Genomic DNA, 23644 nt, shown 5'->3' with positions numbered 1-23644 from the left:
CACAATAGCCGCTGCCTACACGACACCAAAGACCCGTCAGTACGGGCATTGTATCAGGCTAAAGTTAAGCGCCGGCATTATCACGTATGTTCATGCCAGATTAGTGCTTACGCACTTAACACGGAGACGTGTCTTTGTCGCTCATTTAACGCATCTTCATGATGCCTATGTCTGCATATAAACCTGTACACAATCAATTCTTGACTGAGGGATAATTTAACTAGGGCTTCATTCACCAATGGAGCTGAGCAAATTATTGTGCGCTTATGCGAGCGCATACTAGTATAATTTTTTCGTGGTATTCTTTACGGAACCATTGCATAAGTGTATGAAATATTTTCGTAGATTGCGCCAAAAGACAAAATGTATTTTGGAACTAAAGAAGTATATACTCCCGAGAAATATCACCTGTGCTTCCTACGCCAGAAACTCCAGTATATCTGGTACTATTCCATTAGATAAGCCAGCAAGTGATCAAATTTTCTGACGCTATTTCTAAAGTTTCTATGGCCCTAGTAATTTGAGCTGACGGTGTCCGGACTTAAACAGAACTGCAGAATAGGTCGTAAGTGTGTTGTGAGAAGTTCCTCTTACAGTCAAACCACCGTTTTCCAGCAAGCTGCCAATCCGTGTGTATCAAACATTCAAAAATTACGCCATGAAAGCATTTCAGTTAACATGCTCACGTATTGTTACTGCCAGGTGGTAGTATGACAAGACTTACTGTAGCTGCGACCGATTATGTACTTAAAAATTACTACATTTTGACACTACTGAAACGTTGCGTTTCTATGCATTGATAGCAAGCAGAAAATTTTTATCTGGTTCTATATTCTGTCCGTATTTCACTAGGTATTATTAAACTTCTGTTCACGCTCCTCGTAAAGAAGCCCATGTCTGCACAAATGGTGAGTTTGCAATTATTCAGTTCTCTAAGTCATTAATACACTAGGAAGCTATCTGTAATTTGACAACCGCGTATTTCGTAATGAATTCAAAATATTGAATCCACGTCCCTGTCGATTGGTAGTATGCGTGGAGGCGATTATTTTGCTGTGTCGTTGAACTGATAAAGAAGTATCAAAAATTTCAGGGTGTAGGTGACTGTACGACGCGACTTGGTATGACTCTGCAACACTTCACGGGCTGGGCTCGGGGGCATGTGGGGAATATCCCTCTAAGGTTGCCTTTCCATGCAGGATAAAGTGTTAAGTTCTGCCAGACAAATAGTTCCGTCCAGTGAGACACTTGTCGTATATTCCACACGGATGTATTTTATTTAGCATATGTCGGCATGGCACCGAATCCATAGTTTCCAGAAAGTCTAAATAAATCACTATCTACCAGAAGATTCATTTTAACACCACAGTGTCCCATTATGCGTGATCCAATATGTGGTTGTATCATATTACCTTCTTCAGACCTTCGAATTAGTTTTACTGATAGAACCCACAGTTCAACATGGCTTCCAAGCCGTGGTGAAACTTCACAGTTCTTCACATTAATAAATCATTCCAGCAACTTTAAAACAGTCTTGTTACCACTGTCCGTACATCTCGGATAATCATATATGAAGAGTGATGAGTTGAGTTTTGCGCGAAGTTTTCTTTCTGGGGGTCAGATCTGCACTTGATGGAGAAGGCAATTTTGTTCTACGCGTATACAGAAAGGGATTATTTCCAATGTCGCTCTGTACTATTGATTTTTTTCAAATGCAGTTCGCTTAAAATATTTTTGACACTTGCGGTCTTACTCGCTTTGTCGAAATGTTTGGTTTGTTATCGTCCAGCTAGATAAGCTTATGGCGAAATTAATTCTAACTATAGCAGTAAACGGGTCAGTGTTCAACCTGTCTTCTTCGTAGATTAACGTTTACTTGCATACCCTGCGGTAATCAGACAATGGTTTGAAAATTACCAGCGGCAGTGTGTTGCCAAGAACGCTGATAAGGATGGCGTGTACACTGTTGTAGTAATTTTTGCCTGAAAATTACTTGGCCGTAGTTCTGAAATACCATCTTCCCTACCGTCGTATCTCGCAGTCACGACAGTGGTTAGATACGCAAGTGACCCCAGTTCAGCAGGAATAAGTATTCTTGTTGTTGTTCCCACTATTCCTACTCATGCTCCAAATACTTAGGTTAGTTTACCGATTCTTGTGACGCAAAATTGAAAGGAAAGGTATTCTTACAGTAGCTGTAAGTTGTTCAGTATATCTACATACATACTCCGCAATCCATCATACGGTGCGTGGCGGAGGGTACCTCGTACCACAACTAGCATCTTCTCCCCCTGTTCCACTCCCAAACAGAACGAGGGAAAAATGACTGCCTATATGCCTCTGCAGGAGCCCTAATCTCTCTTATCTTTGTGGTCTCTCCGCGAAATGTAAGTTGGTGGCAGTAAAATTGTACTGCAGTCAGCCTCAAATGCTGGTTTCAGTAGCGATTCACGAAAAGAACGCCTCCTTTTCTCTAGAGACTCCCACCCGAGTTCCTGAAGCATTTCCGTAACACTCGCGTGGTGATTAAACCTACCACTAACAAATCCAGCAGCCCGCCTCTGAATTGCTTCTATGTCCTCCCTCAATCCGACCCGATAGGGATCCCAAACTCTCGAGCAGTACTCAAGAATAGGTTGTTTTAGTGTTTTATAAGCGGTGTCCTTTACAGATGAACCACATATTTCCAAAATTCTACCAATGAACCGAAGACGACTATCCGCCTTCCCCACAACTGCCATTACATGCTTGTCCCACTTCATATCGCTCTGCAATGTTACGCCCAAATATTTAATCGACGTGACTGTGTCAAGCGCTACACTACTAATGGAGTATTCAAACATTACAGGATTCTTTTTCCTATTCATCTGCATTAATTTACATTTATCTATATTTAGAGTTAGCTGCCATTCTTTACGCCAATCACAAATCCTGTCCAAGTCATCTTGTATCCTCCTAGTTATTAGAAGCTCGGTACAATTATTTCATTGGTAATTTTAAATTGGTACGAAGTGCTGCGAAAGAGCCGTCACCAATTACAAGGTATTTACGAACTGCCTCTAAAATTAGTTGTCGGATTTTATGAAAGACGTCAGTCACGAATGATTGGCATCTGTAGTAACCATTGCCTAACGTATGAAGTGAGATATTCTTTAAATATTTCATGATGCTTTATTATTTAAACAAATTAAAATCATCGGGTATTTGAATTATTTTTGCTGTAGGGGCAGAAGTATCGTCGTGGTTTTCGGAGTTCAGGTATTTTTTAGAGTTATATGGACCTTATTTTCACGAGTAATGAAATTTCACTATATCACCAAGTACAGTATTTCATAAGTTAGCAGTTGTTACTGACACATCAGTCGCCTATTAGAACTCCTCCAGTCTGCCTATTTTGTTTCTGCTCTTTCGACAACTTGGTCACATCTACTAATATATGGGCATCTGTTGAGTACTGCAGACGTAGGAAGGTGATCCACTGTGGAAATATCCTCGCTATTGCCTCTAGCATTTGTATATACCCAAAGTCTGCCTCACAACATACCCATCCACAGCTTAGCCGCTATGAATGCGGGGTCTCTTCACTCCAGCTGAATGGGCAGCAACAAAACAATATTAGTAAAGTGTAGGCATTTGCGGCGTTGATTAACGAAGAATAATTTCAACAGGGAACATATAATCTCAAAAAAGTGTTAAGGGAATTAGTGACAACCTTCATGACCAAGCTGCTTATATCAGGTCGAATTTACATAAATTCTCTCGTGGGTAAGGAATACTAATAATTATTTTTTTTATTTCGTACATTCGATTTACAGCTCCTTCTTTAGGTAATTCAACCAAACTTACATGTTTAACTGTAATTAAACCTTGGTTTCCAAAAATCGACGTAGTCTAGTCCTGGGATGCTCTTTTTGAAAAGGACATTGATAATTTATCTCCTCTCCTCTCTCTCTCTCTCTCTCTCTCTCTCTCTCTCTCTCTCTCTCTCTCTCTCTCTCTCTCTAATTACCCCACCGCCTCCCCCGCACACACTTGACCGAATTGGGCATAAGGGTAGAACACGAGGTGTCGTGAGGAGTATTGCCTCCAAATTTCTTATTCCTTTCTCAATATTGGTTGAGAAATCACATGTCATTTATATTACTCGGCCAGCTTTCCCACTTCATTGACCCACGTTGTAACCCTCTGCCGCTAGAGCGCTCCGAATTCTAGCGTGTAACGTGGCGCATGTAAAACTGAGAGACCGTCAGAAAAGTGAAAGTAAGGATACTAAGAATTCGTCCACATTTGGAACATCCCTAGCTTCAGCACGATATGCCAGACGACACACACCTGCAGCAATCCGGTGCCTTGGGTTGACTGTCATCGATCATCCATAGTCTCGACTTGGCCCTATCCTATTTTCTTCTGTTTCCAAAATCACCTTCGGAGGCTTCACTTTCATAGTGATGAAGCGGTGCAAGCAGTAGTGAGATTATCACTCCGACAACATTCTACAGTGACAGTATCAAGAAACTGGTTTCTTGTTGGAAGAAATGCGTTCGTCGCCAGCGTATCTTAAGTAATAAATATGTAGCCATGAAGAATAAGGTTGTGGAAAGTTGATAAAATTAGTTTTATTTTAAAAGCTTTGAGTTTTCACACAAATTCGGAGGCATTACTTTTGATCACGCCTTCGTATATAAAAAGTATGGAATGGCAGAATATTGAAACGGATGTTAACTGTGACGAACAACGGAATGATAGTGATATAGTGCAACAGTGTCTACGTCTACCATACTTACGCTGCCGAGCACCAAGCATAAATGATTTTCACAAAATATAGATGTTAAAAGTCTTTCAGGTAGAGCGGGGTAGCACAGTGGATCACACACTGGACTTGCGTTCGGGAGGACGAAGGTTCAAACCCGCATCTGCCATCCTGATTTACGTTTTCCATGATTTCTGTAAATTGCTTAAGGCGAATTCCGGGATGGTTCCTTCGAAAGGGCATGGCCGCTTTCCTTCTCCAACGTTTCTTAATCGGAGCTTGTTCCCTGTGTCCAATGACGTCTCTGTCGATGGGACGTTAAACTCTAATCTCTTCCTAAATAACTCAGGAATTGCTAAAAAGAATTTTCTACATGGTCGTCAAGCTGTTATGAACTGAAAGTGAAAGTAACTATAAAGCTTAAAGAGTAGTAGGTTACACTCATATACGGTTGTTCTGAGAAAGTTACAGTAGCCCCTTACCACGCCCAGCATATAAGCACACGACGCTTGTTCATAAAAATACTCTGTTAGTAACAGTTCCATCCAACTTTCAGATCAGTAGTTCTTGTTGCCTTCCGTTCAGATACTTCTCCCAAGGGTTCTCCCACTTCATCATGCATTGCTGCAAAGCTTCTTCAGAATTTTCTTTACTGCTCTAGAATTATTCCCTTAACGGCAACAGTGGTGTCGAAATTGACTATAATTTTGGCAACTAGAAAGTATTGTGGAATGAGGACTTGGAGAGTAGGATGCCTGCAGAAGGAACCACCACATTTTGGCACACTTATAGCACAACTTGACTAGAAGAAGGGGACTATTGGTAGGACATGTTCTGAGGCATCAAGGGATCACCAATTTAGTATTGGAGGGCAGCGTGGAGGGTAAAAATCGTAGAGGGAGACAAAAAGATGAATGCACTAAGTAAATTCAGAAGGATGTAGGTTGCATTAGGTACTTCGAGAAGCAGCAGCTTGCACAGGATAGAGTAGCATGGAGAGCTGCATCTAACCACTCTCTGGACTGAAGACCATAACAACACCCACGAACTGACATAACTGCGTGGGTGGTAGGAAGTAGCTTTGTCACAATTTGCCAAATCAATTTTGTGAATTTTGTGGCGCAGCAGGTTCAGAAGGAAACGTTCCAACCTCTTGAGCTGCTCTGGCATACAAAAGTTGATGTGCACAACGTTGATGATTTTTCTGAGAGAAATACTGGAGGTTATTGAGATTTTTTCTTTTCCGTGACAGGTGCTGCGTCTTAGCAGGCAGACTATGGACAACACGGCAACTGGCTACATCGTCAACCTCATGACGAATGACCTGAGTAGGTTCGACCGTGTCATCATGTGGGCGCACTTTCTGTGGGTGCCTTTCCTGCAGATACCCATCGTCATGTACTGGCTGCACAGCTTCGTCGGCTGGTCCTCCTTCGTAGGGGTGGCCTCCGTCTTCCTCATCACCTTACCGTCGCAGCGTAAGTCAAAAACTGTTGCATCTCTACTAATACTGTTATATTCATTACGTTTAACGGGCTGTTCCCACAATATTTATCTTTGATTTACAAAATGCACATTGTATGCATTTTACTAGTTCGTGAGAATAAATTTGACGCCTTCTGAGGATAATAGAGGCTGTAGATGCAAAACTGAAAATTCATCATCGGAAAACAAGAAAACTAATGAAACAAAATGTTCACTGAGCTAAATAGTGTCTTCAGCTTGTCTCAGGGTGTAATCAAATATGTTCTGTCATTAGAAAAGGAAATAACATTATTATTATTATTATTATTATTATTATTTATTTTATTTTTTATTATTTTCGTTTTGGCCACCTGATAACCACGTAATTCGTGGCAGCTTCGTTTCTTCTGCTCTTTCTCACTGCCCAATATTCTTTCATTCTCATACTTTGTAACCTCCTTCGCTCTTGTGGCCGTATAACCGTCCTGAGTCTAGTTGTCCTGAAAACCCGTGAACGTCTGACTTTTTCATTTAAAAAATAACCCTGTTGCGTATATCTGATTACTGTCGTCTCATTTCTTCCAGATCCATACCTCTTGGACCGAGCGAACTTCGGTTCTCTTGTTCACCCAAAACTGTAATTTGCTGTGTTATACTCCCCTGCCCCATTCAAAGAATGTGTCCGAAGAACACCTTCTAAATTAAGTATCTTCAGCTCTTCGAGGTCCCTATACCCTCCGTAAACTCTTTCGTTACAAGAGCAGTTCACTGTCTGGTGAAGTCTCAATTTTGCATTGACAGAAATTTTCTTATTGCAGATGTTCATTGTTTGTATGCTGAATTCATTTTCATCATTCGTGCTCCTTTACTACTACTGTTATCATCAATATTATCATCATCATGGATACTCTGCAAATCACATTTACGTGCCCGGCAGAGGGTTCATCGAACCACCTTTACATTTCACTATTGCTTCAATCTCGTTTAGCGAGCGGAAAGAATAAACACCTATATCTTGCCGTACGAGCTCTTATTTCCCTTATTTTATCGTGGTGATCGTTTCTCCCTATCTAGGTCGGTGTCAACAAAATATTTTCGCTTTCGGAAGAGAAAGTTGGTGATTGGAATGCCGTAAGAAGATTACGTCGCAACGAAAAACGCCTCTCTTTTAATGATATCCAGCCCAAATCCCGTATCATTTCCGTGACACTCTCTCCCCTTTTTCGCGTTAATACAAAACGTGCTGCCTTTCTTTGAACTTTTTCGATGTACTCCGTCAGTCCTATCTGGTAAGGATCCCACTCCGCGCAGCAGTATTCCAAAAGAGGACGGACAGGCGTAGTGTAGGCAGTCTCCTTAGTAGATCTGTTAAATTTTCTAAGTGTGCTGCCAATAAACCGCAGTCTTTGGTTACCCTTCCCCACAACATTTTCTGTGTGTTCCTTACAATTTAAGTTGTTCATAATTGTAATTCCTTTCGGCCATTAGATTATTATCGTGTAACCGACGTTTAACGGATTCCTTTGAGCACACATGTGGATGACATCACACTTTTCAATATTTAGGTTCAATTGCCAATATTCGCACCATACAGATATCTATTCTAAATCGTTTTGCAATTTGTTTTGATCTCCTGATGACTTTACTACTCGATAAACGACAGCATCATCTGCAAACATCGTAAGACAGCTACTCAGATTCTCTCTCAGATAGTTTATATAGATCAGTAACATCAAAGGGCCCCATAACACTACCTAGGGGAACGCCAGAGATCACTTCTGTTTTACTCGATGACTTTTCGTTCAATTACTACGAACTGTAACCATTCTCACAGGAAACCACGAATCTAGTCACACAACTGAGACGATATTCCACAATCACGCACTTTCACTACAAGCCGCTTGTGTGGTGGTGTCGAAAGCTTTCCGGAAATCCAGCAACACGCAATCAGTTTGAAATCCCTTGTCAATAGCACTCAAGACTTCATGCGAGTAAAGAGCTAGTTGTTTCACAAGAACGATGTTTTCTAAATCCGTGTTGACGGTGTGTCAATAGGCAGTTTTCTTCGAGGTAATTCGTAATGTTCGAACACAATATATGTTCCAAAATCCTGCTGCATATCGACGTTAACGATTGTGGCTGTAATTTGATGGATTACCCCTACTACCTTTTTTGAATATTGATGTCACCTGTGCAACTTTCCAGTCTTTGGGTACGGATCTTTCGTCGAGCGAACGGTTGTATATGATTAAGTATGGAGCTAATGCATCAGCATAATCCGAAAGGAACCTAATTGATATATAATCTGGACCAGAATACTTGCTTTCTATTAAGTGATTTAAGTTGCTTCACTACTCCGAGGATATTTACTTCTACGTTACTCATGTTGGCAGCTGTTCTTGATTCGAATTGTGGAATATTTACTTCGTCGTCTTTTGTGAAGGCATTCGGAAGGCCGTGTTTAGTAACTCTGCTTTGGCTGCGCTGTCTTCGATAGTATCTCCATTGCTGTCACGCAGAGAAAGCATTGATTGTGTCTTGCCGCTAGTATACTTCACGTATGACTTATTATTATTATTATTATTATTATTGTTGTAGTTATATAGATATCTATATCCATACTCTGCAAGCAACCGTATGGTGCATGGCAGAGGATACTCTACACCACTACTAGTCATTTCCATTACTGTTCCACTCACAAACAGAGCGTGGGAAAAACGACTGCCCATTTGTATCCGTATGAGTCCCAATTTCTTGTATCTTATGTTCGTCGTCCTTACGCGAAATTTGTTGGCGGCAGTAGAACCGTTCCACAGTCAGCGTTTTTCAATAGTGTTCCTCAAAAAGATCGTCGCATTTGTCCAAGGGATTCCCGTCGGAGTTCCCGAAGAATCTCCGTATCACATGTTGTTCGAACCAACCACTAACAAACCCCGCAACTCACCTCTGAACTGCTTCGGTATCTTACTTTAATCCGACTTGGTACGTATCCCACAGACTCGGACTGTACTCACTAATAAGTCGCACTAGCGTCCTACATGCTGTCTTCTATACAGATGAACCACACTTTCCTAAAATTCTCCAAATAAATGGAAGTCGTCCATTCGCCTTCCCTACCAGTCCTGACACGCTCGTTCCGTTTTATGTCGCTACGCATCGTCACGCGCAGATATTTAAACGACGTGACTATATAAAGCAGGACACTGCCAATGCCGTATCTGAACATCACGAGTTTGTTTTTCCTACTATCTGCACCTACTTAAATTTCTCTGTACCTGTTTATTTCTACAATGCCTTTTATTGCCTGTTAATAGCCAAGGAACGATTGGAGACTGTACACAAAAGTTCTAATCTATTTCGTTAAAACTATAATTATGCAGCATGTATTAAGTTTGTGATACGTAGATAATGAGAACAGTGGTCGCAAGTATTTGACAACAGGCGCTACGAGCATATGTGACACACCATGAGGGATCTTGAAGGAGGAGAATGGCAGAAATTTCAGACTTTGAGGAAACTGGTGGGCGGAAGTATTCTGATTTAGATGAAACGTTCTCCATACCTGGGAGGAACGCCGTAGACGTACAGCTCCTTTCTTATGAATGAACACGTTTACTCCCTGTTAAAGCTGTTCTGATTTGATGTGAAATGTATCCATTGTCTCCAAGCAGAAAGTGTAGGTGTTCTACCAGTTCTATTCACGAGAATATCCAGTTTACGATGGTGGTAGAGAAAAATAATTGTCTTCCTTTTCTAGATGTCTGTCAGTTGGAAAGTGGATGAATCAATAAGCCATTCTGTTTACCGTAAGCCCACAAATACCAACTTACATTTAAAGAGCTTTCACAGACAATGGGCGTCCTTCATACGATAGTGCACCGGAGACGCGTGTGATAGACAACTTTGCAAAGGAGCTAGAACACCTATAGTCTGTGTTTAAATGCAATGGATATTCCTCACATCAATTCAGAACAGCTTAAACGAGGAGTTACAGGGCTCATCCAGAATATGAAGAAAAGGAGGAGCTGTTAAAGTCCATGGTGTTCTACCCACATGTGAGCAACACTTCATATAAATTCGGCTGAGCAATGGAGAAACATAATGTTAATATCCCGTTCATCTACAAAAACATGTACTCTTCTCTGCTCGGCAAAAGATCTGATTTTGGGTGTTGCTGTAATCTACAGAATACTATGTCAGTACTGCAAAGCCTACATTGGTCGGACCACACTCACAGTGAAACGTGCGTAATACACGTTTGCTACACTGGCCTTTCGTAGCCCAATAAGTTAATCACAGCCAAGCCTTGTATCTCCACAGGACCTACTATGGCTTATTCTGGAACGAAACTCTAGGCCATGATGAGTCACTTCTAGGATTAGATTACTAAGGAACCTTTGGAAATACGTTCGGCAGAACATTGGTTAACCGTGACGGCGGCTTTCAACTTCATGAGACACGAGGCACAGTGATTTTTCTTATATCTTCATAAATTCAAAATTTTGCCTCTAAGGGCACGTCCGACAACAATTTCATTAGTTTGAAAAATGAATTTTAACTCCGCAGGCTCCCATTTCGACAGAGGACACATGTAATATCACCGTTGCACGTGGGACTGCGCGCTTCAGATGCAGCAAGACAAGACAGAGTGCGGTCATGCAGAGATGATCTAAGTGCACACAGCAGCGTACAAATTTTCAGCATAAAGCCAACGGCATGCGCTAACAATCTCACATGCAGATGGCTGAAATGAAATGGTTGTCAGCCGAAATATCATTGCAACGTGTCATCCAGCCGAAACTTACAAACCTCATGAAATGCATTGTTACGGCTCATCTTATTTCTTTATGGGACGGCACGATCATCCGAAGACAAAAGCCGTTAATTATGAATGTGGCGAGCCAGAAATCAATGAATCATAGTTACTGTTGAGCTGTATTGAGGTGTAAAAAAAAGAAAGATAAAATTCATATCTCGTTCAGAATATTGTATTTAATGACATATGTTTCGGCAACTCCGAAGTAGAACATCCTGTGATTTTTCTAAACCACGAGAGAAAGGTTAGTTTTCCGGCTTGTTTCAATACATAGTGAGCTTTCGGAAGTTTTAGACTTTTAGAGCAAAACGTTTTGTCCAAGATCCATCCACTGCGTAGATTCCAACCCTAAATTGCTATATTTGAAGCTCTTAACACAGACAGCTAAGGGCATCAGAACATTTTCGTTAGTCAGAACCTCCTCAACCACGTGTTTCTCTTTCTTATAAATAAATGTAAATAAGAGTGTATCAAATCTGGAAAATATCTTAAGCATTCCAACTCATCGTGATTCAAATCCACCGGTTTCCCCATTGCCAAAGAATATTTGTGCAGGTGTATTCCCGTAATGAGAGATTCTAATTAAGTATTGTATAACGAAGCCCTCTGCTCAAGTATAATTTTTCATCTGGTTAGTCCATAGGGTTTGCGCAGTGTTCACGAGTTATTGTTCTACTCACTGAAAGGTAACTAGAAAATTCCAGTTCATATAATTCATCGAATAAAATATCTTATGCATCAGGTATCTCATAAACCTGTAATCTCTCATCCTCCAGTATCATCCTGTATTTTCATCTGTTTTACAGTTGCTAGATGTCGTTTACGTAAATCATGTTCAAGCGATGAGGTGTCACGTTCGTATGTTTTCGAACCCTCACTTAACTGCTAAAATCACCAGAAGCCTTCTGAATCTTCACCAGTTTTGAACGAATTATTAGCTTTACATAGTCAAAGACAAAGTATGTCATGCTGTCACTGTACTATATATTGTACATTTGAAGAGGCATACAGCACAACTAGTTCAAAAATCTGTATAAAAAAGTATTTGACAGAACAAGTTGGCACTTGTAATTGTACAAAACAAACAAAATTTCATTGGTATCAATGTCATTTCTACATCTATCGTGCGCTATTATTGCCAAGACTTGCAATATTAAACACCCATTAAATAGTATGATTGTTGTTGTTGTTGTGGTCTTCAGTCCTGAGACTGGTTTGATGCAGCTCTCCATGCTACTCTATCCTGTGCAAGCTTTTTCATCTCCCAGTACCTACTGCAACCTACATCCTTCTGAATCTGCTTAGTGTATTCATCTCTTGGTCTCCCTCTACGATTTTTACCCTCCACGCTGCCCTCCAATGCTAAATTGGTGATCCCTTGATGCCTCAGAACATGTCCTACCAACCGATCCCTTCTTCTGGTCAAGTTGTGCCACAAACTTCTCTTCTCCCCAATCCTATTCAATACTTCCTCATTAGTTATGTGATCTACCCATCTAATCTTCAGCATTCTTCTGTAGCACCACATTTCGAAAGCTTCTATTCTCTTCTTGTCCAAACTATTTATCGTCCATGTTTCACTTCCATACATGGCTACACTCCACACGAATACTTTCAGAAATGACTTCCTGACACTTAAATCAATACTGGATGTTAACAAATTTCTCTTCTTCAGAAACTCTTTCCTTGCCATTGCCAGCCTACATTTTATATCCTCTCTACTTCGACCATCATCAGTTATTTTGCTCCCCAAATAGCAAAACTCCTTTACTACTTTAAGTGCCTCATTTCCTAATCTAATTCCCTCAGCATCACCCGACTTAATTAGACTACATTCCATTATCCTTGTTTTGCTTTTGTTGATGTTCATCTTATATCCTCCTTTCAAGACACTGTCCATTCCATTCAACTGCTCTTCCAAGTCCTTTGCTGTCTCTGACAGAATTACAATGTCATCGGCGAACCTCAAAGTTTTTATTTCTTCTCCATGAATTTTAATACCTACTCCGAATTTTTCTTTTGTTTCCTTTACTGCTTGCTCAATATACAGATTGAACAACATCGGGGAGAGGCTACAACCCTGTCTTACTCCCTTCCCAACCACTGCTTCCCTTTCATGTCCCTCGACTCTTATAACTGCCATCTGGTTTCTGTACAAATTGTAAATAGCTTCTCGCTCCCTGTATTTTACCCCTGCCACCTTTAGAATTTGAAAGAGAGTATTCCAGTCAACATTGTCAAAAGCTTTCTCTAAGTCTACAAATGCTAGAAACGTAGGTTTGCCTTTCCTTAATCTTTCTTCTAAGATAAGTCGTAAGGTCAGTATTGCCTCACGTGTTCCAGTGTTTCTACGGAATCCAAACTGATCTTCCCCGAGGTTGGCTTCTACTAGTTTTTCCATTCGTCTGTAAAGAATTCGTGTTAGTATTTTGCAGCTGTGACTTATTAAGCTGATAGTTCGGTAATTTTCACATCTGTCAACACCTGCTTTCTTTGGGATTGGAATTATTATATTATTCTTGAAGTCTGAGGGTATTTCGCCTGTTTCATACATCTTGCTCACCAGATGGTAGAGTTTTGTCAGGACTGGCTCTCCCACGGCCGTCAGTAGTTCCAATGGAATATTGTCTACTCCGGGGGCCTTGTTTCGACTCAGGTCTTTCAGTGCTCTGTCAAACTCTTCACGCAGTATCATATCTCCCATTTCATCTTCATCTACATCCTCTTCCATTTCCATAATATTGTCCTCAAGTACATCGCCCTTGTATAGACCCTCTATATACTCCTTCCACCTTTCTGCTTTCCCTTCTTTGCTTAGAACTGGGTTTCCATCTGAGCTCTTGATATTCATACAAGTCGTTCTCTTATCTCCAAAGGTCTCTTTAATTTTCCTGTAGGCGGTATCTATCTTACCCCTAGTGAGATAGGCCTCTACATCCTTACATTTGTCCTCTAGCCATCCCTGCTTAGCCATTTTGCACTTCCTGACGATCTCATTTTTGAGACGTTTGTATTCCTTTTTGCCTGCTTCATTTACTGCATTTTTATATTTTCTCCTTTCATCAATTAAATTCAATATTTCTTCTGTTACCCAAGGATTTCTACTAGCCCTCGTCTTTTTACCTACTTGATCCTCTGCTGCCTTCACTACTTCCTCCCTCAAAGCTACCCATTCTTCTTCTACTGTATTTCTTTCCCCCATTCCTGTCAATTGTTCCCTTATGCTGTCCTGAAACTCTGTACAACCTCTGGTTCTTTCAGTTTATCCAGGTCCCATCTCCTTAAATTCCCACCTTCTTGCAGTTTCTTCAGTTTTAATCTACAGGTCATAACCAATAGATTGTGGTCAGAGTCCACATCTGCCCCTGGAAATGTCTTACAATTTAAAACCTGGTTCCTAAATCTCTGTCTTACCATTATATAATCTATCTGATACCTTTTAGTATCTCCAGGGTTCTTCCATGTATACAACCTTCTTTCATGATTCTTAAACCAAGTGTTAGCTATGATTAAGTTGTGCTGTGTGCAAAATTCTACCAGGCGGCTTCCTCTTTCATTTCTTAGCCCCAATCCATATTCACCTACTACGTTTCCTTCTCTCCCTTTTCCTACACTCGAATTCCAGTCACCCATGACTATTAAATTTTCGTCTCCCTTCACAATCTGAATAATTTCTTTTATTTCATCATACATTTCTTCAATTTCTTCGTCATCTGCAGAGCTAGTTGGCATATAAACTTGTACTACTGTAGTAGGCGTGGGCTTCGTATCTATCTTGGCCACAATAATGCGTTCACTATGCTGTTTGTAGTAGCTTACCCGCATTCCTATTTTCCTATTCATTATTAAACCTACTCCTGCATTACCCCTATTTGATTTTGTGTTTATAACCCTGTAGTCACCTGACCAGAAGTCTTGTTCCTCCTGCCACCGAACTTCACTAATTCCCACTATATCTAACTTCAACCTATCCATTTCCCTTTTTAAATTTTCTAACCTACCTGCCCGATTAAGGGATCTGACATTCCACGCTCCGATCCGTAGAACGCCAGTTTTCTTTCTCCTGATAACGACATCCTTTTGAGTAGTCCCCGCCCGGAGATCCGAATGGGGGACTATTTTACCTCCGGAATATTTTACCCAAGATGACGCCATCATCATGTAATCATACAGTAAAGCTGCATGCCCTCGGGAAAAATTACGGCTGTAGTTTCCCCTTGCTTTCAGCCGTTCGCAGTACCAGCACAGCAAGGCCGTTTTGGTTATTGTTACAAGGCCAGATCAGTCAATCATCCAGACTGTTGCCCTTGCAACTACTGAAAAGGCTGCTGCCCCTCTTCAGGAACCACACGTTTGTCTGGCCTCTCAACAGATACCCCTCCGTTGTGGTTGCACCTACGGTACGGCCATCTGTGTTGCTGAGGCACGCAAGCCTCCCCACCAACGGCAAGGTCCGTGGTTCATGGGGGGGGATAGTATGATTGCAGAGGAAAAAAAATTGTTTCCATCCTCAAAGTACCATTCTCGAGAGAATATGGGAAGGAATAATTGCTAGACACACCTACAGCATGAGTATTCTGTGCCTCCTAAAATTGACACGGCAGCTGTTCTGCTTGAGATAGTTTACAACTGTTCCTCCGCCTCGTATTCCACCGTACTCCACGAGGTTCGTCGGCCTACTCACGATAAGCGAGGCCGTAAAAGTATTAAGCGCTGAATTACCGTATTGCCGCACGTGACCACCTGGCCTCAGAATCTGGGACAATGACGCGATGTAAGACCACGAGGTTCGACAAACAACGTGGTGAACAATATTTAACCAGTGTGGAAACATCACGAGACAATCACGCGCTCAGAAAACACGAATTTCAGTCAAATTAAGATGAGATCAGAGTGCACAAGTAAGTGGCGTAACATTGCGAAACACCTCACTAGTGACTCAGCTGCATTTGGTCTCAAAAGAAAATCATCCGAATCAGAGCATCCGGATAACGGACAGTTTCTGGCTGTCACGTCGTATTCTGTGTTTTCATATTACTTAAGAACATATTACTTAAGAACAATCGCTTCTGCAGAAAGGTGACAAAGAATGAGAGAGTACTGTATTAATAGCCGCGAATATTTTCGAAACGAAGAATGTAAGTGATATGCTTGAGGCAATGTCACATACATACAGCCAAATCGCAATTAATCCGTTCTGTCAAACAAATTAATAATGTTACTAACTCTTTAAGAATTAAAAACTCGCAGTTTATCTCTCAAATTAGCGAAATCCTGTTCCTCACATATGTGCAGTGTAATCATTTAAGGTGCAATAAATATCATATGGTAGAGTTCCAGATAGAGTATAATATGCTTTTGTCAGGCTCCAGGTGTTAATAATTACCGGCCTGTCTCATTACTTACATGTTCGATGGCAGGCCCTTCTCAGAGTAAGATACTTAGTCTTCATTTGGCTTTCAAAAGGTTACTAATTCACGACTCGGATTATACAACATTTCAACGGTAAAATTTTGCTCCATTATTGGTGTGGAACATTGTGATTTTGACGAATAAAGGTTTTCAGAAATAACTGCGACCTGTCGCTTTTTGTGATTAAATTGACGAGACGCTAGGTTACTTCATAACCGGTCATGGTGAAACAAAAATTGTGGCATTACAAAAAGTCGCTAGTTGCAAGTATTTCTGAAAAGCCTTAAATGACAAATGCTGACAACTAGTATTTTTCTGTGAGTTGTGAAAATAATTTCATTGTGCACTTCAGTGTTCTCCTAGAGAACCTAAAATATTAAATCTCGCTACTACAAAGTTTCCATGCCCTCTGACTAAAAGGCCACAGAGTGCCTCGTTAACTCTTTGAGTACCAGTGGCTGTAGCATGAAACTACCGATGAATTTCCAAGAGAGAGACATGTAGTGGTACACGGAAGTACTTCTACGAATGTAGTGCGCTGTGGCAGTCACTTATATAGCGGGAAATCAACAGATGGCATGGAGACACTGACAAGTTTATTTCTTTTAGTGGTCCATCGAGATCATTAACAGTCAAAGGAAGTACATCTAAAATTTTTATAACGTAAATTTGAGTTTGTACTACTGATTTTGTGAGTGGTTTCAGAATGAAACCATTGGAACATTATGTAATTTTGACGTAAAATTCATTAAATTTCATGCCCATTTTTGGTTATTTAGGATTACGGTTTAATTTAGGCATTAAGAGTTTCATGGAAGTTTAGAGATCTGGAATTTTGTCTAGGAAAAATTCGAATTTGCTTTCAAATGCACCACATGAAATGATGGGGGCTGGAAACTGTGTCTCCTAGCTGTTTCAAAGAGAAAGCACCACCTTAAAACAACCGATTTTTAATTTTTGCGAATTTCTTCTTGTACCCGTTGCTTGCCAATGATTGGCATTCCTGTGAAAACTTTAAAATTGTTTTCATATTACTGGCAATCAAAGGATTTAGAAATTTATCGAGTGTCCACAAAGAAACATCACTACAGATGTACCACCGTAATATCAAGTTCCAAGTACTTCAGCCCAGTGTAACTTACATGCTATACAAATAGAAGCGACACGTTACGGTGATACGCAACAAGGATCATAATGATACATGCAAGGATGGAGTTTTTCGACAGTACTGAAAAGCAGATGGAGAATGAAATCAGCTGTCGCCTGCCGAAGCACAAAGCTAACATTGGTCTCAAGCGATTTACATAAACGATGAGGAACTTAAAGTAGGTTGGTCCGAACGGGGATCTGAACAATGCCAGGGGGGGGGGGGAGGGAGGGGGAGAGAGAGAGAGAGAGAGAGAGAGAGAGAACAGATGCTAATTATTTAACTTGAAATTGCAGTAACTTTTCGTAAATGTTGCCGTAACCGCTGATACAGCTAAGGCGATTATCTGGCAGTATTGTCAAGTTTAGTTACGTATGAAGTCCCAGAAAGTATATCAAAGCTACCACGATGGGAACAGGTCAAATTTCACGCCCTCAGAGTTTCGTCTTATTTCTTCTAGTCCAGTTTGCGCATGAATACTTTTTGGTGCTGAAATGGCTACCGCTACTTCTTACAACTCGTTGGAAAATATTTACCTGTGCTCGTGACATGATGATGATGATGATGATGATGATGATGATGATGATGATGTTTTCTGTTTGCAGACATAACCGGACGGCTGTCGGCCAAGTACCGCAAGGAAGTGGCGATCCGGACGGATGAGAGGATGAAACTGATGAACGAGATCGTGTCGGGCATGCGTGTCATCAAGATGTACGGCTGGGAGATGCCGTTTGCTAAGCTGGTCGCCCAGTCCAGGAAGTACGTATCCACAGTATGCACGCTTAAGCTAAATCTGTTCGTAGTGGCAGGTGAGCATTTGTCTTGTTCTTGCTTAACAATGGTACACTGTAACAATTTCTTTTTATTACCATGTTGAAGTGGACATATACTGACATAAACGTATCAAACTTCTGGTTATAATATAATTAAGGGACATTTTAGTGAGTGGCTATTCTGAGCAGGTAATTTTTCTGCAAAACTTGAACTTACGAACTGGTTGATTACATTGTTCCTGTAGGAAAATACTCAATGGTTGAAAGAAGGTGAATAAACCTACCGTTAAAATATTGAACATGGAGCGCGAGAGAATTGAGTTTTAACTTCGAAATAGTCCGGCATCAAAAAGGTAACTAAACATTGTTAATGTAGGCCCATGGTGATTTAGATATTACTAGCCGTGATCTAAAACATGTTTCAATGTGTAAGGTTCTGTAATGGTGGAGCCAACTTCGGTGACAGTTGGATAATTTTCGAACTTCAGCAAGTGCAGCAGGCCGAACAGCAGAATGACAAGCAGTTTGCTTCAACATGCAGTAAAATTGAGTTACAGGTTCAAAACGAAATTACGTACGCAGTTGACAGACAGAGAGAGCGAGCGGAGACCTACTTCTGCCGTATGTGAGGAGAAATTCAAGCAGTTTCCATCATATATATGTGGTCACGTACCCATTTGTTAGTATCTAATATTTGTCTTGGATTTCGTGGTAGCTATTCGTGAGATCTACTAGGGCTGTACATAGAAGTACGAAGAGTTTGTGCCTCTTGACAAAGGCGGACCGCTGCGACAGGTTGCGTGGAGCAAACATCTCCTCCATAGCCCTCCAATCGTTCGGCTGTGTGGCAACTCTGCAGGTATACAGAGCGCGCCGCGACCAAAGCAATGCTACACAAGTGGGGAATTACCGATTACGACCAATGCGACTGTAGAACCTTGGAACAGAGACTTGCGTGCACTTCGAACGACTGGCCAAAAAGAAAATTCATGGGAACCTGTAGAGATTTCGTAGACGTAACACCTGCAGTAATGAACTGGATGGAGTCTCTGCATATCCAATAAGATGGAAAACGGGTATCTCAACTACATCTGTCTACTGCCGGTTCTACAGCCTGTGTTATTAGCCCATACGTAGATAATACATATACTCTGAAGTGCCAAAGAAACTGGTACAAGCATGCGTATTCAAATGCAGAGATGTGTTAACAGGCAGAATACGGCGCTACAGCCGGCAGTGACTATATAAGACAAGTGTCTAGCGCAGTTGTTAGATGGGTTACTGCTGATACAAAAGATTTAAGTGAGTTTGTACGTAGTGTTATAGTCGGCCCACGAGCGATGGGACACAGCAACTCTGAGGTAGCGGTGAAGTGGGGATTTTACCGTACGACCATTTCACGAGTGTACCGTGAACATCAGGAATCCTGTAAAACATCAAATCTCTGACATAGAAAAAAGACCCTGCAAGAACGGGACCAACGACGACGACTGAAAGAATCTTTCAACGTGACAGAAGTGCAACCCTTCCGCAAATTGCTGCAGATTTCAACGCAGGGTCATCAATAAGTGTCAGCGTGCAAACCATTCAACGAAACATCATCGATATGGGCTTTCGGAACAGACCTACTCTTGCACCCTTGATGACTTACTCCTCGCCTGTGCCCGTCAACACCTACATTGGACTTTCGATGACTTGAAGCATGTTGCCTGATCGGACGAATTCCGTTTCAAATTATATCGAGCGAGTGTACGTTTACGGGTATGGAGACAACGTCATGAATCCATGGACCCTTCATGTCAGCAGGAGACTGTTAAAGATGGTGGAGGCTCTATAATGGTGTGGGATATGTGCAGCTGGAGTGATACGGGACCCCTGATACGTCTAGATACGACTCTGACAGGTGACACATACGTAAGCATCTTGTCTGATCACCAGCATCCATTCATGCCCATTGTGCATTCCAACGGACTTGGACAATGCGACACCCCACACGTCCAGAATTGCTACAGAGTGGGTCCAGGAAAACTGAGAGTTTCAACACTTCCGCTGGCCACCAAACTCCCCAGACATGAACCTTATTGAGCATATCTGTGACGTTCCAAAAAGGTCTTATGGCCATAGACTGCAACTACATAGGCCCATAAGGCGTAGTATTGCGGGTGTAAACAATACAGAAACCAACACAATGACGAGAGCAAAAAACTGGCACTTCGGGTGTAGGATGTTGTCGCGACGTAGTTACGCTGCGTGCAGTGTGATATCTGAGCGATTATGTTACGTTAACCTGTTTACTTGGACCATTTAGGGGTGTACATTACGAAGTCGCTGCCAATAGCTTTTAAGTCCTGTAGGCACTTTACGACCCCAGGGTGAATCTTGCTGGGCCTGAAAATGGAAGCGACACACAGTACTCCTGTCAATGCACCCCTGTGCGAAGGTCCATTTTCCTTACGAAAAATGCGTTTTACTTTTGCATTCTAGGACTCATCTCACATTTTCTTCCACACAGTCTGTTCAGAAGATTTGCACTTTAATTACCGTTTGCAATTTTATCCTTCGCAAGGCAACCAGTTACAAGGCTGACTTCAGCACCACAGGGAATATTGGTTTACAAATGTCATTAACATTTTTCTGGTTGTACCGCCGCGTCTTATAAAACACTTATAATTATCAGGCCCTATGTTTTAGCATTTTAGTGCTTTATAGGAGGAAGCGGCAGTATAGCCATAACGACTTCAATGAAATTATAACAGTGATGCAATCTGTACTATCAGCTACATAATCACGTACTGCCGTCTACATCACAAACAGATATTTTGCGTAAGCCTTGTGAAAGTGTAAGACTACCTCGGCAAACACGGTTCTCATAATGAGCGCACAAGAACAGCCATTACAGTTTTAATTATTTACCTGTAGATTTCAGTCGTTATCGGAAGCAGCAAAGTAGTGGAGTAGAGAAAAGCACAAATACAGAATCGATTGTGACGACACCGTTGATGTATCCTATTGCAGCAGCGCACGACAGGAGTTCCGCCCTGCTGCAAGTAGTTCATTCCTCAGAACAACAACAACAATGTACTTTGTCAAGACATCAGACACTTCCAACCAAAGCCGAAGCTGGCAAATGGCATAAGTTTCAAAGTTTGAAAATTGTCGACGGCATAGTATGTGTTACGGCATAATAGCACATAGTATGACATCGTAGCGGCTGTTGTTTTTCTGCTGAAACACTTGTTCACTTACTAAACTGTTATTTTGAAATCCATTCCTGATACAGCTGAACGGACCTAAGGTCCCACCCGTAAAGCTGAATCAAACAAGTACACACTATCTGACCAAAAGTATCTGAACACACCTATGTAATGCGGAATGTCCACTAGATGCCACGAGAGGACCCTCACCAGTATGAAAGGAGGCTGGGAGTGTTGCCAGTAGAAAAACAGTGACAGCAAAATGAGTCGGTAACGAACGCTCTTTGACTTCGAACATGGACTAGTCATTGAATGTCATCTGAGTAACACATGTATCAGCGATATTTCAACTCCTCTGATGCTGCCCAAGTCAGTTGTTGGTATGATGGTGGAGTGAAAATGCAAAGGAACAAGAGCAGCTAAACCAAGACCGGTTAGACCTCATGTACTGATGGAGAGGGACCATCGAGCATTACGGAAGGGGGTTGCAAAAAAATCGCTTGACATCAGATGGAGTCACTCTTGAGTCTCAAATTGCTACCAGCAGTCCAGCTAGCTCAATGACAGCGGAAGGAGTTAAAAAGGATGGGTTGCAGTAGTATACAAGCCACACTGCTATATCTGTAGTCAGTGCCTAATGACACTCGAGGTGATGTAAAGAGGGACAGTGGATGACTGGAAACAAGTGCTTTGGAGTGATGAATCATGCTACATTCTGTGGCAATCCGATGGAAACGTTTGGCGAATGGCTGAGAATGTTACTTGGCGGTATGTATAGTGCCGACAGAGAAGTACAGAGGAGGTGATATTAGGGTAAGGGGATGTTGTTCTTGGTTACGGTGTGGTCTCTTATTATGCTTCAGAAAACGCTAATTGAAGAAGCATATGAACATACTGTAAAGCATTTTGTACTGCGTACAGTAGAGGATCTCAGTTCGGAGGCGATGATTGATTGCATCAACATGACAGTGCACCCTGTCATAAGGCAATATCATTAATCCGATGGTTGGTGGACAATAACATCCCTGAAACGAACTGGCCGGAGCAGAATCCCGACCTGAACCCAGCTGAACACCTTTGTCCCGTAGCTCCAGACTCCAGTGTCAACAATAACTATCTTCTCTCGCTCAAGTTCCTGGAAAGAATGGGCTGTTATTCCCCAACGTACATTCCGACACGTCACTGAAAGTATCACCAGCAGAGTTAAGTGGTTATAAAGCCGAAGTGTGGTCACGCCCTCAATGTCCAGTAATGGGGGTCTGGATATTTTTGATCAGATAGTGGGCTTCTACGCTTAGTTCGTCCCCTGAAAGTCTCGAGATATATGCCGTAAGCTGCATACTGTAAATATCTTACATACTCTCACAGGACAAAATATTAATCATGTTGTAGATGGTATAGAACTGGCACCAGTTGGTCGTTGACCCACCACAAAGCATGGCAGTGAAGTGATATGTTGCAGTGAGGTGTATGGAATCAGTGCAATAAGATGGATCGATGTAGAGATGCGACAATGTGAGATTGGTACTATCGTGTTATGACGTGTCCAAAACCGCATCGAGAACGAATGTGTCCGATTTATTGGTTTATCAACGCGATCTGTCCAACGTGTCGACAAGGAATGGTGTAAGAAGCATATTTGTGTTTTTGAGCGAACTTTGTGAAGGAAATTGCATAGTGTCAGGTAGCTCACATCCGCACAAAGCTGCGCGTGAGCAGTGGATCAAACAACGCCCAACACTGGATAATACCTGACTGTAGGCGTGTTGATTGGTACGACGTGTCGTGATTTACCTATTTTTTTGCAAAGCTGCGAATACACTGACAGCCCAATGAGCCGTTTAACCCGTAGAGGGTGTAGTCCAGGCTAGAGGCGAGGTTTTGCACATGTTTTTAGTATCTTGCATTGGACCCACTCATTCAGGTTACTGTAATGTGATCCAGTATGTTGAAATAAACATTCTCGGAGGCCAAATGTTGCCCTTTCTTCTACGTCTTCATGATCAGTTACCTTTCCAAGGAAACTATTATTTTCACGAGGCAGTACCTACGCGCTCCTGGTTTGATGAACATACAGGCATACTA

The 23644-nt window shown here is 41.6% G+C and overlaps 1 protein-coding gene across 4 annotated transcripts in view; it reads left to right on the top strand.

Annotated features, from left to right (window-relative positions):
* LOC124775109 (ATP-binding cassette sub-family C member 4-like) overlaps positions 1–23644 on the top strand; it is a 203973-nt gene that overhangs the window by 71015 nt on the left and 109314 nt on the right. For all 4 annotated transcript variants that reach the window (XM_047249940.1, XM_047249938.1, XM_047249939.1 and 1 more), the window contains exons 5-6: positions 6003–6228; positions 18195–18351. In XM_047249940.1, coding sequence (XP_047105896.1) covers positions 6003–6228; positions 18195–18351 — 383 coding nt within the window. The remainder of the gene's footprint in view (positions 1–6002; positions 6229–18194; positions 18352–23644) is intronic.

The sequence above is a fragment of the Schistocerca piceifrons genome, chromosome 2 (assembly GCF_021461385.2).
Source record: "Schistocerca piceifrons isolate TAMUIC-IGC-003096 chromosome 2, iqSchPice1.1, whole genome shotgun sequence".
Lineage (NCBI taxonomy): Eukaryota > Metazoa > Arthropoda > Insecta > Orthoptera > Acrididae > Schistocerca > Schistocerca piceifrons.
This window is presented reverse-complemented; position numbering and strand designations above follow the sequence as displayed.